Raw genomic sequence first — 12,951 nt, forward strand, 5'->3', positions numbered from 1 at the left:
GAATGCCTTCTACATATTTCAAGTCATCCAGCTTTTACTGGTGGCATATCCAGTAATCATGTTGACAAATTAATGGTAGAGAATTAGTTGTACATTAAAGATTTAAATTATATTATGCAGCACATTGTCATAAAATGATATAAAACAATTGGCAAATAAATGTAAATTAATTCCAGTTACTGACATGTAAGACGCAGAGTGACATCTGTACACTTCTCGCCTTGCACAGCTGCCATACTTTCAAACGTAAAGCAAAGTGGGAAGCAGGATGGCGCGGTGCAGCCGCAGGCAGGGATGGGCTCAGGCCTGGCCTTTGGGCTGGGCAAACCGTACCTCCACTTCTAAACAAACAAATTTGTGTCCAGCATCGCCCCTGTGTGCCCCTGGGGGGACGGCAGAAAAGTTTCCTTTGTCAAGCAGGATGAATACCTTGTCATGACAATACTCGGGGTTTTGTATTATCCCACCCTGACCAAAATCCCGCGAGTTCCTATCAATACCAAAGCGCGATTGCTTCCTGGGGCACAACCCGGGGACTTTCAAGGGCTCACACACTACTGTGCTGACTAATTATACGGATTCCATTTCCTGGTATGAAGGAATGCATTACCTGCAGCAAAGGATGCAGAAAATATTGGGCGCGGGAGGCGCTAGGAGGAAGCAGAAAGCAGCCGTGAATTCAAGCCCCAGCCCTGGGTTTATACCCACAATCCAGACCCATGCTGAGAGCCTAATCACTGGGGCCATTCTTTGGGCTGTTGTCCAATCAGTCCCTGAATAGCAAAACCCCACAATGCGGAGTATGAATTAGAGGGGGGGAATAAACGTGGGCGCAGACTTTTTTTGCAACAATACCTAACCAGGCCTTTCAGCCAGGACAACTCACAGACAAAAGCACGGCGGAAATTGAAGTAACTTTTGGAGGCCCTCGTCAGTAAGAGCTGGCTTGATGAGGGTAGCGCTGGCTTCTTTTTTGTGTGGACCGGATCAATTATTCACTGAGGGGGGAGAGGTGGAGGGAAAAAAAGTCTTAAAAATCCAACATTTGTGTTGCACTGGCCTTGGAAATCATGGCTGTTCGCTGAATAAAACCAAATATTTTTGTCTCCTCCTCCTCCTTTCCTTGGTGGATGCTGCAGTGATTTAGAGGGTGGCTGGTGGAGTGCTCGCATTCCTCACCCTTCCCCCCCACGCCCAAAGGAGAGAATAGCTTCTTGAGCTATAGAGATGTCAGGTCCATGTTTTAAAATTTAGCTTTGTTTACCCAACAGAATGGAATTCATTACTGCGCAAAAGCGCTTCAATTTTCTGACCTTTTTTATTCAAAATGTTGGAAGTAGCAAAAAGCTCATTTGAAGGTCACAGGTTTATGTATCTATTCTCTTAAGTGTTTTAGAAATTCATATGGAGGACACTAAAGGTGGAATATGTGAAAACATACTGTTCATTGTTTACCCTAACCTTGCCATGATTATTAGATAAATGAGGGAAGCAAAATGGCATTAAAAGCCATTGTTAACAGTGAATTTTTTTTCCCCTGAAGACTGTTCATTTTTGCCCCCGATCTGCAAAGGTCATTTTCTAATTCTTTTCACTGAGTAGTTTTTATAACTTCTGCATTTCAAGTCTATAAAAAGCTTTTGCAGACTTTTCATACTGTAAGTAGTAATTTGTTTCATTACCGTTTGAATTTTTATATGTAATTCCTATGGACATTTTGCTGATATTGTCAGGCTTAAAAGCTGAGAGGCTTTTCAGTTTTTTCCTTTTTTTTTTTCTTTTTTAAGCCCAGATTCATTCTATCTAGATAATATGAAATTAGTGGAATCAATCAGTCGGTGATTTAAAAGCCAAACTTTGAGGCGAAAGATATTCAGAGTAAAATTATTTTATTTTTTTACATCCACAGCTGATTTGAAAGGCCTTTTCAGCTGGTTATCCAAAGCCAATATTTAACTGTTACTTATTCCCCTAATTTCTGTCCTTTGTCAAGGGAACTTTCCTTGCTAGATCTTGTTGCTCCGTTCCGCGCTAATTGCAGCTTACATTATATAAATGGCTTTGTAAAGAAAACTATAACCCCCAGCCTCGAAAGTTGCATGTTTCTATTTGCTCAAACTTGATGCACTTATTTTGAGAGGGTCATTTCGAGGAAAGCTGTGTAGGCACTGAGAATGTCCTGTATAATAAGCTTAAACAGAACCTTTTGTCCGTCCTCGTCTTCTCAGGCCCGAAAATTAGGCCTCCTTTTTCTGGCGGGGGGCTGAAGTGGTTCATTACCGCAGCCTCCTCCGGCAGGCCTTGGCCCAGCCATTCCCAGTACTCGAGCTCTGTAACTTCCTTAGAAAGGACGAAGGAAAACATGGCACACAAAGGTCTTGTTAGCACTTCCTATGTGAAATTAGCAGCTTTCTAAAAGGTACAACTCCAATTACCTCACATTGTGGGGACGCGCACAAACCCAACAATGAGCCCAGTCTTGCAAGTGACATGCTGTCTCTCTGGAGTTACTTCCCTAATTAGGGATGACGAAGCCCCATTCTGGCGAGTGCATCTATTTACAGTGGGCCACAATGCCTTAACTCGAGCATCCTCCTGAAAGGCCAGTGTTAAAAAACACAAGTGCTCTTTTGGCGGAGCCGTCCGTGGGGAAGCGCCGCATTCCTCACGGCTACACCCTCCCGAAAAGAGTGGCCGCTTTCCCCCGCATTGTTCACACTTCAGGATTCATTTGGGACAATAAAGCTCCTGCCCCGTGAGCGCTGGGAATTACAGTGGACAATGGCCAGGCTTTCTTAACGGGGTCTAATGATGGAAAAAAAGAAAAATATTTATTGCTTTTGACAGTTTCACAAGGGGCAAAAATCCTTGTCGTGGCTTTAAGTTTCCACAGCTGTTGGAGGAAGGGTGGTCATATGGACTAAAACAGTTCAGCTCCTTTGTTAAGAGGCTGAGCACAAGGGCCAAGCTGTGAAATTAAAGATTAAGTTCATTAAGGTAAGATAATTGTGCTTGCATCCTTGTTGATACAGGTGTGTGCAGGCACGGCCTGGCTCAACAGACCTATTTATTTACCTCCTGGCTCCTTACCTTCATGAGGCAAATCACCTCACAAGGGTGAGGTGCTGGAAATGTATCTTGTTTGCATAGCCCGGAACAGGGTTGGTGACCCACAGCCTGTGTTCACCATGGCCCCATCAAGAGGGGGAGGAGGGTGGAAAGCATTTGGGGGCACCAACAAACATACCTTTGCCCAGAGGAGGCACCTGCCCTCATTTTGGGCTGGGGCACAAATCAGCTTCTTTCCTCAGAGGAGAAATGTCTTGAAACACCAGTGGTGCTGTGGTGAGGGAAGCGAAATTATTAATTCCCTGGTAGCTTATTTGGCATAAAAGTGTTACTGATTATTAGTTTGCTGCTGCGAAGTGTTTGGATTCTTCGCCATTATTGTGTTATTTGTATTGTTAACAGTTCGCAAGTTCAACAGTTTCAACTAAATTGCACTGTAATATTAGGGTTCCAGTATGAAATTACTGCAGTTAATAATAAAATAAGACCTTTGTGTAGGTATATAGATAGCTTCCCAAATTCTTTTAAAAAAACCCTCGTGAATTAGCACAAACATACTGCCAGGGGTTGTGCTGTTTTGCTTCAGCAGATCAATTAGCTATTGTGCTATTTTGGTGACAAAGTAGGATGATAATTTTGAGTGATTAAAAATGCTGCAATACAGTTATTTCATCAAAATAAACATAAAGCAGGGAGTTGCACGAAGGAGCCTGGTGGTTCACTTTCACTGGTTGCCTTCCTCTCACCCAGCGGTCACCCAGCCCAGCATTCCGCCCGGACTGCCGCAAGCACATCGCCTGCACTCCAGAGCCAGCTGAGAAGCAGGTTCATTTCCAAACCTGGTGCTTAAAAACGGTGCCTTTCAGGGCCTCCTCTGTGAGAGAGAGCAGTTTAAGTCACTGCTGTTTCCCCTGTGACGATGCTGCTCCTTGCTGCAGTCCTCCCTCCGTGTGTTTCACAGTGCCAAGTGGTTTGTGACAGCACGCTGAGGTTAAGACACGCATCATCTCTCTGATATATTTTCTGCCACAGATATTGTGCAAGTCAGTGTCAACAAGTGGACATCAGAAATACCTCAGTCTGATGGCTGTGCTTCCCAGGATAGGCTTGTGCAGAGAATTAAATTTTCTGTCCCACTCTACCTTGGCTCTACCAAGAGCTCCTATCCCATTTGGGGAAAAATATATGGAAATTACTCATGACAGAAATTCCTCAAAGACAACACCTTTTCTGCAAAGCTGAAGAGATATCTGTATTAAGAGGCACATGAAAAAGACCAAGTTCCTCCTCCTTCAAGCTAACAATACATTAGGTCCAATCCTGCTCATGGTAAAGAATCGGTTCCATTATTTCCTGCCTGCTTTAATCCGTTTTCCCCATATAAATGCCTAAGGAAGCAAATAGTAGTTCAGGTTAAAAATGTGCTGAGATATAGATATGCTAAATACTAGAAACCTTACTCTTTTACAGAAACATTTGCCTGTACACAAATTCTCTCCTTCTGGAGAATATAAATGACATATCGGTGGTTATAGAAAGCAAAGGCATTCAAGTAACCTCTATACGCCTTCTTTAAAATTCAGGATCTAGCTTTACTCCCAAGGCATCGATAGTGAATTTTCTTTGCTGGATGAAAAGAAAAGCCTGTCACATAGCAGGAATATATAGCCTATTACAGGTAACACATTTCATCATTTGAACCATTTGATAATTGCAAAGAAAGTTGCAGGCAACTTCTGAAGTGTTCTTAAATCTCACTTTATATTTGGGTCCTAGGGAGCAGTCATTAGAAGGTTCTTTTTGTTGAAGTAAAATGATTTTGATTCTTCTTTTTTTTAAATTTCTATATGTTTTTCTGTAAAGATCTGTTTACTATCAAAATAAATTAAACCATTTTCCGCTAGGAGAAAAGTAATTTATGAAAAAATTCATTTAAAAAACCCTTTAAAATATAAACCTTCATCCTTTTTCATTTTAATTATTATAGGCTGTTGAAAAATACGTGCAAAACATAACTGAACAGTTCATGAGATAATCTGCCTACAAATAATTAAATTAATTTAGCTTTATTTTCCTGCACGTAGACATACCTGAGGAAATGTAAGAACTTAAAATACTTATTCAATAAATCACAGCCTAATAAAAATTTATACTTTGTTGAGTTAGGTGAAAGAAAGTGAAGAAAATTGGTATTTTAGCTGTGTTTTTCCATCTATGTTTACATGTACTGTACAATATATGAAAAATGATGTCTCTCAGGTAGATTGCTTTCAAAAGGAGTTTGCTCCCTGCAACAGTTCACATGTTGCATGTGTGAATGTTTCACTCTCCATCATGTGCATATGCACACTGTGTTACAGGAATTAATGAACAACAATAGTACATTAATGTGGACATCAGTGAACATAACAGAATGTGTGCACATGAATATAATGTCTATACAGATGTATACATATATACTGATTTGAATACTGTGGCAAATTCATATTACTTGATCTGTGTTATATTGTGGGTTGTTCATTGCAACCTTTCCCCGTCCGCATAAAAATGTAACAAATCCAGCAATAATTTAAAAATTACTTTACTTTGAGGTAAAGGACTTTCTGCAATGCTGTGTCCATTTCTTCTGCTTTGACACCATGCTGCTATAAAAATAGTGAAAATTTTTTAGAAACCCTTGCCGAATCTTTTGTCTTCGGAATCATGCACTGAATTTTCACCTGTGATTAATTATTACTGTGTTCCACTTGTTTTGTGATTGACCAGCTCTTCTTGGAGAGTAGTTTTTCCCTCAGGGCTATCTGTCCAAGTTGAGCAGTACCTGTGCTTTGCTAAACAAACCACTGAATGAAATACAGTGCGCACAGTAGTTTCTGCCTCTCCTCTGAAGGATGAAACAACACAGTCACAGTTGTGTACTAGGCAGGTCTCAGGCCTATGAGAAGATTTCAATGTGAATGCAGGATGTTGGGTTTTTTTCTGATTTAGTGCCAGGTGGTTTTGACTAACCAATATTTAGTGAATATTGTTAAGAAAATGATGAGATTGCATTTCCCTGTGTCCTCTACAGTATGTCCTAAAATTGTAATCTTACTCAGCTGCTGAGTCCACCTCCTGTTCTCTGTGGATTAGTTATTTAGCTTGGGTATTAAGTATATCAGAAAAGCTTAATCTAAGGGTCATTATATGTGTTTTAATATTGAAACTCGTCTTTGCCAAATCAAATTTTAATATTCTAAAATATGTTCATCCCCTTTAACAGCATGATTAGCAAATGTTTTGCAGGGAAAATAGGTGGACAGATTCCTTATACATGATTTTCACATAACACATTATTCTGTCCTGCTGGAAGTAAAATGCTCAAAGCATTTTTTATTGTTATGAAATACTTTTTTAAAGGCTTAGGCCGGCATTTCTGAACAATCTTGTATGGGCTAGAAAGGCTGTCACAAAGCATCCATGCTTTTTTTGGCAAGAGAAATTAGCCTTCCTCAAGCTCCATACTAGCTGTTGGTACAAAAATTAGCAAACGTAGTTAGACTCCAGTGCAAGTTATTTCCTTCAGAACTAATGTTACAACTCTTTGATAAATTACCAGAAATTCTTGGGCATAAAACCTTGTGGGCATAAACTGAGAAATGCAGTCAGCTTGTGCACAGGGATATTTCTGCCATCTGGAAAGTCCTCTTGTGAAATCCCCTGAGGACTCCAGGATAAGCACAGGTAGGCTTCTGAGTGGGCTACAGTCAATTGTTTTATAAAGGATGAAAGAGAAAGGTTTAAGTGAGCTTGGAGGTTACATGCCAAATTGATTTAAAAAGTGTGGAGAAGCCCTTCTTTGCCCTACTTATTTGGCTTCAAAATTATTGTAATAGTTTCTTTCTACACAATGTATGAGTTGTCAAAAATGGGAGAAGTTGCTTATTGTATTTCCTGTCATTGCACCCAACAACTATTCCCTCTATCAGATCAAAACTATTTGTGCCTCCATGGTGTGTGTCTACTCTGCAGGGCTGCAAATTTCCTAAGAGCCATCACATAGGCAGAAATTAGAGAGTCCTCTCTTGAAGAAGCTCTGTCCTCTATTCTTTTGCCTGTTTTTCTACACGTGAAAATGACATTTATCTTCTGTGTGTTTGAGGTTCATTCTGAGGAGGTTTGTGACTTCAGTTCTTCGAGTCAGGCAATGCAAAGCTTGGATGCTGTTATTTATCAGGTGGGTTCTGCTATCTCAAAATCTGTATTATCAAACTGTACTTTTAAATAGTCCCTGAAAAATATCAGTGATTTTAGTACACTGATTATTTCTAAGAATAAAATTAAGATAATTTAATTTTCTGGGGAGTCTCAGTACTCCTGATACACTCATGCATCATGTTGTTCCTCCTTTTTTTTGCCTTTTATGAAGAACCGAAATGTGGAAAATAATAATGATGGTCAAAAGGGGTTGAGAGGCTACTTGACTGAAGACAGAGGCCAGGGACACTGTTTCAAAAGTAGGAGAAAAACATCAGATGCTACTTAAGGTCCAGAGTAGAGGAAACAAGTCAGGGGAAGTGTATGGCATTAGACAAGAGAGTGGATTCAGACAAAATAAGGGAAAGAAAATATGAGGAGAAATGCTGGGAAGTATGCAGACATTTTAGAGCACTGCAGACAGGATGGTGAGTTTAAAGGGCATGTGGTAAGAGACAGGGAGCCAAAGAAAGAATACATCCATAATGTTGGTTGGAAGAAGGCAAAAGAAAATTGACTTAGGGGTTGATTCTGAGTGTTTTTAAGAACACAATTGAGTCTAAGCATCTAAATAGCTTCACGGAAATCAAGCAGATGACTTGTAGTGAAAGCCATGTATGCACCCATGTACCCTGATGAACTTGAGCTTCAAATGATAGCGTTTACACAGATTTGAGTGGGGGTGGAGTTGGGCAAAAAAAGGTTACTCTAAGCAAGATACGCATCCAGCTGAACAGAAAAAGGCCAATGCAAACTGTATGCTAAAGGTAACATATCTCTTTATGTTCCAGAGCTTCCTACCAGACTTTTTTCCACACCCCCCATATTAATTTTACATCAGAGTGGCAGCATTCAAGTTTAACCTAAAACTTCAGGTCAGTTCCAGCCCTAAGGATGTGCAATGTTGTAGCTGTAATACACAACCCTTTCACTCTTCACTTCCACTGGTTTAAGTTTACAGGAAACATTCTTGAGCAGAGAGATGTCTGACTCTGGTAGATCTGTGGGTGCAGCACAGAACCAGGCACAGATCTTGGTGGAGCTGTAGTTCTGGGTCTCTTTTATTATTTGCAGTTGGGATAGCATCCTACAGACAGTGAGCAAACTCATTTTAAATTCTGCAGTTTTCTTTTCACAGCATCTGATGAATATGTCTCTTCCTGCTCCTTTTCAGTTTTGTCCTGCTGCCATCATTGTGTTTGCTGTGCACCAAACATAGTTGGTGATTCATATGCAACAGTGGAGTGTGCCTAAAGACAAAAGTTTTAAGTTCTGACACAATCACTTGCCTCCACTTCCTTGAGAGGTATGTCAGTAGTGAATCCACCAAGATCCTTTATGTTAGTGAAATTAAGCATTTAAATAGATGTTGGAGGAATCAGGATATGGGCAAGGACATAGAAGTGTGATGTGCCATAGTATAACCTTGAGGTTAGGAAGTAAGTGATATGTCCTTTCTGGTTTGTTATTTCAGTAGATGCTGGTAGGGGTTTGATGTGACCATAATTGTGGTTGTTGGGTAACTTCTTGTTGAAAAAAATCCTTTAGAACTCTCACAAAGATCAGCAAAGAGATATTATTGCTGGATAAAACTTAGTTCCCTGAGATTCAAGGAATACCTGAGGCACAATAAAATCTATGGAAAATAGAGATTCACTTCAATAAGGCCAGGACTTAGTACTATCAGTATCCAATTTCTACTGTAGTTATGGTCCTCCTTACAAATGTGCTTCAGCTGTGGAAGAGGCTTTAAGAGAAGCTTTCAGACAAGCTTTCCATCACTTGGATGGCTACAGATCAAAAGCTGCTCTGACTACACCATAGATTTCCACAGTACCATAATGAGAGAGAGCTGTGTTCGGCATCCGGAGATTCAGCTGAGAGGCTCCGTCAGGTGGTGCTGAGCTCTGTTAAAGAAAATGCCAGCCCTTCCCCAAGTCCCAGGAAGGCAAATAAATATAAAGGCCAGAGATAGTCACAAATTGTATATATTTTTTTACTGAAAATATCATTAACTGAAAACCAAACCAAACAAATAAACACACACACACACAAAAACAACATTTCAGCACTGAGCACTGCACTGCACATTCCTTAACATCCTGATTTCCTGCATCTTAGCTCCCACCTAGCCAGGGCTCCCTTTTCACAAGGTCCTTTTTCCCAGGATGTTTTATGCAGGGCTGATCCATTCTATTCAACAGAGAAAGGTACCTGTAGCCATAAACAACTATTTTAGATTTCATAGCTGCTTTCTCAGTCACCTTTTGGTAGGGTGGGTAAGTTACTATCATGTTTTTCTTCATTAGACAAAACAACATGTTTCCTGTAGATCAGGAAAAATAAAAGGCAAAACTCAAATTTTCAGTGTTTTCAGGGTGGACTCTGCTATAGAAAGACTTTTCAAACATTTTAGAAATACTTGAATTTGAAAGATAGGAAAAAAACCTTTCCCCCTGCAAAAGCTGGTGTGGCATCTGTAGCTGGATGTTAAGATTAATTTTGCATTATTGGTAAACTAGAACTAAAATACCCACAAATGCAATAATCAGGCTCTGTATAACAAGTCCAAACTTGGTATTGTGGGAAAAAAATTCAGGTGAAATTGATGAGTATCTAAAAACAAAGTATCAGAACTGAGTGCAAAAGTGGTTAGAGCATAAGTGAGACATTAAAATACCTCATTCCTTTCACTTCCTTCTGATCATCTGCCTTCATCACTGGGAAAACTGCCTTTTCCTGACTTTGGTTACTAGGGCTCCAATCCTCGTTTCAGTGTCAGTGCTAAATCTGCAGAGCCTAACCCTGGTGACAGTGCAAGATAAAATTAATATTAGAGTTGGGTGGATCAGAACCTTTTAAAGAATATTTCCTTTGACCCTGCCCACCAAAATCAACAAGAAAAGACATTCTAGTAAACCGTGTACAGAAAATTCTACTAAAAACTGTTATTTAGATAGAAATCTGAAATCACAATTTTTGTTCAAACTTCCAACTTAGATTTGGCCTCTGTGTTAGACAGGCTCTATAAGGCCTGGATTAACCTGCTTTTCAGAGGATGGAAGCTTGCTTTCATTGATGTGATACATCATGATAGAGGAAAGGATGAAGACTAACATTGCAGAGGTAACCAGCCATAAGTCTTAGCAAATCTTAGCTGCTAACATTTAATATCCCACCAAAACAAAGCAAATAAATAATATTTATGCATATGCACATATCTTTCTAATTGGATGCAATCTATTGCTCTCTTCTTCGAATTGCCAGTGTGGTTTGTTGGGGTTTTTTCTGCCCCTGGCATTTTTCTCCTGCTTTCATCCTTGCTCATACCACGTTGGTTGTCAGGTTTTGGAGTATTTGACATTGCTGCTGCCATTATAAATTGAAAGATGGAACCATGGGCCGGATTGCTTTTATCTGTTATCCAGTTTTGATCTTTTCATCTGCTCTTTGCCAGGTAATGTCAGCCATGATTATTTCTAACTTGCCAAAATTCTGAACAGCTTTTAAACAGGTGACATTTTCCTATAAAAAGACTCTACCACAAGCATGTTTCTTTTTCCAACCCCGAATGTCACCTTTTCTCCCATAATTACAGTGGTCTAAGTGACACATTTCTGGACTACTGACAGTTTTAAAGATTTGCTGTTTGTGGGTATTGCAATTACTGTGCATTACCTTCTCCCTTCTGAGAGGAGTGAAATTATTTCCATAGAAGTTGCTGCCTTCACAGTTTTGCCTTTGCTTTTGCACAGCTGGCTCTAGACTAGATCTAGACTTGGAAGTTGCTGGGAATGACTTAGTGTCAGGCAAATAAAGAATTTTGGATTAAGCTACTGTCACCACTTAGATGAAATCTTTCTTAAACTTTTTCCTTCTTGCCTGGAAGCATTTGAAAAATATTGTACCCTGAGTAGACTTTGTGGACTAATATTTTTGAGCCTAGGGTCACTTATGAATGTCAACAACACCTCTGTTGTAATTATTCTTTTGTGTGGGTACATCTCTGCAAGTGTCTGCCCTGTGTGAGTCAACCTCATGTGATGATGCTGCATTTAGCCCATGGGCTAATGATGACACAGGCAGTCTGTATATTTCTGCTGGCATTCCACCTCTTCATGTAGAGAAAGAGTAGGTTGAAAATTAAGTCACTAAACCGTCTGCTGTCATTTACTTGGTCTGTCTTCTGCCTTTCTATTTCACAGCACGAATAAAACACAGTGACCAACAAACATTACTGACCCAGACATCGTGCAATTTAAATGACATGTACTGTAAAAAAATCTGATAGCTCCTTATCTCATCACTTCTTTGTTTGTTTGTTTCTAAATAAACCCCCAGGAGAGGGCAGAGACTCAAACCAGATATTTATTTGTGGACTCCTCATCTTTTATTCTATGTATCATAGCAAACCGTTCCAGGGCAGACTTACTCAAGTCTTCTACTTACTGTAGAATTGGGATTCTTACAACTGTATTGAACACTAGCCATGAATTTTAATATTTCAGATTTGAATAACAATATATATAAATCTGATGGTCTGCACTACAGAACTATACTAGGAATTTATTAAAAAATCAACTCCTTTATTGATGAATTCTGGACAGCTGTTTTATAATATATGCACATTTACATCCAAAAATTACCTACAGATATTAGGAGCCTGAAACATGAGTTTAAAGAATGGAAAAATCAAGAGCAACAATAGACTTCACAGTCAGTTTCCTTTAAGTCCTTAGTATAGTCATGAAGTTAAGATACAAAAGCATTTGCAACAACAACATAGTGGGCAGAGAGTGTAAAAGAGAGGCCATGAGGCCATTAAGGCAATTAAGAAAGATTAAGATTGCTTGTGGTGGAAAGACCCATTAATCAATAGGCCAGAAATCACAGCATGTTGCAGAATATACTTCACCTAAAAAAAAGAGAACAAACAGGCTAAATATATCCCATACCAAAGGTCACAGAGTTCTCATTAATGAGAAATCATATTAATCCCGCAGATATTGCTGGCTCCATAGTTACGTTTTCCATTTGCACACATAGGAACAGTACTGATGAAATGCACCGTAAGTGATGCAGAGCCACTGTTGAAAAATTTCCTGTCCACAGCTGGCACCACAGATAGACCCAGCAATATTTGTGGAGGGAAAGTAGAGCTTACTCAAGAGGGCACAGGTTGCTGCTGCTGCTGCAGGAGAGGGAAGTGACTGTGGTTATTCATTGCTGGCAACAATGACGTAGAAGCCCCCATTCACGGATGTAAAGCTGCCGTACAAAGATGACACGATGCCTGTCAGAGGATGGGTAATTGAAAATCCTTGCATTTGCAAAATGCCTGTGGGCATCTAATGCAAGTCTTCATATGGTAATGAGAGGAAACAAAGTGGGAGGGCTACTGCACATGCTAAAACTTGCACCTGAAATAATTGGAAATTGGCTTAGACGGGCATGTAACCAGGCTGAAACCAGCTCTAGGGCACTCAGCTTCATCTTCAGCAGCAAGGTCACCGCCCCATTCCAGGCCAATGCATTTTGTCTCTAGGTGCAGCCACAGGTGGGCAGAAACAGATTTGCTAACTGGTTTTGTAGAAATAGCTACAGCTGGTTGGGATTTTTTTTTTTTTTTTTTTTTTTTTTTAAGCC

General features: G+C 39.9%; 1 protein-coding gene across 1 annotated transcript in view; it reads left to right on the forward strand.

Annotated features, from left to right (window-relative positions):
• The window catches only part of CAMKMT (calmodulin-lysine N-methyltransferase), a 248,813-nt gene extending 235,877 nt beyond the window's left edge, over positions 1-12,936 (forward strand). The window contains exons 11-12 of the mRNA XM_017744880.1: positions 7,211-7,285; positions 8,480-12,936. Of these exons, the coding sequence (XP_017600369.1) occupies positions 7,211-7,285; positions 8,480-8,524 (120 nt within the window). The 3' untranslated portion in view covers positions 8,525-12,936. The remainder of the gene's footprint in view (positions 1-7,210; positions 7,286-8,479) is intronic.
• Positions 12,937-12,951: the final 15 nt, after the last annotated feature.

This window comes from Corvus brachyrhynchos, unplaced genomic scaffold (genome assembly GCF_000691975.1).
Source record: "Corvus brachyrhynchos isolate BGI_N302 unplaced genomic scaffold, ASM69197v1 scaffold258, whole genome shotgun sequence".
Taxonomy (NCBI): domain Eukaryota; kingdom Metazoa; phylum Chordata; class Aves; order Passeriformes; family Corvidae; genus Corvus; species Corvus brachyrhynchos.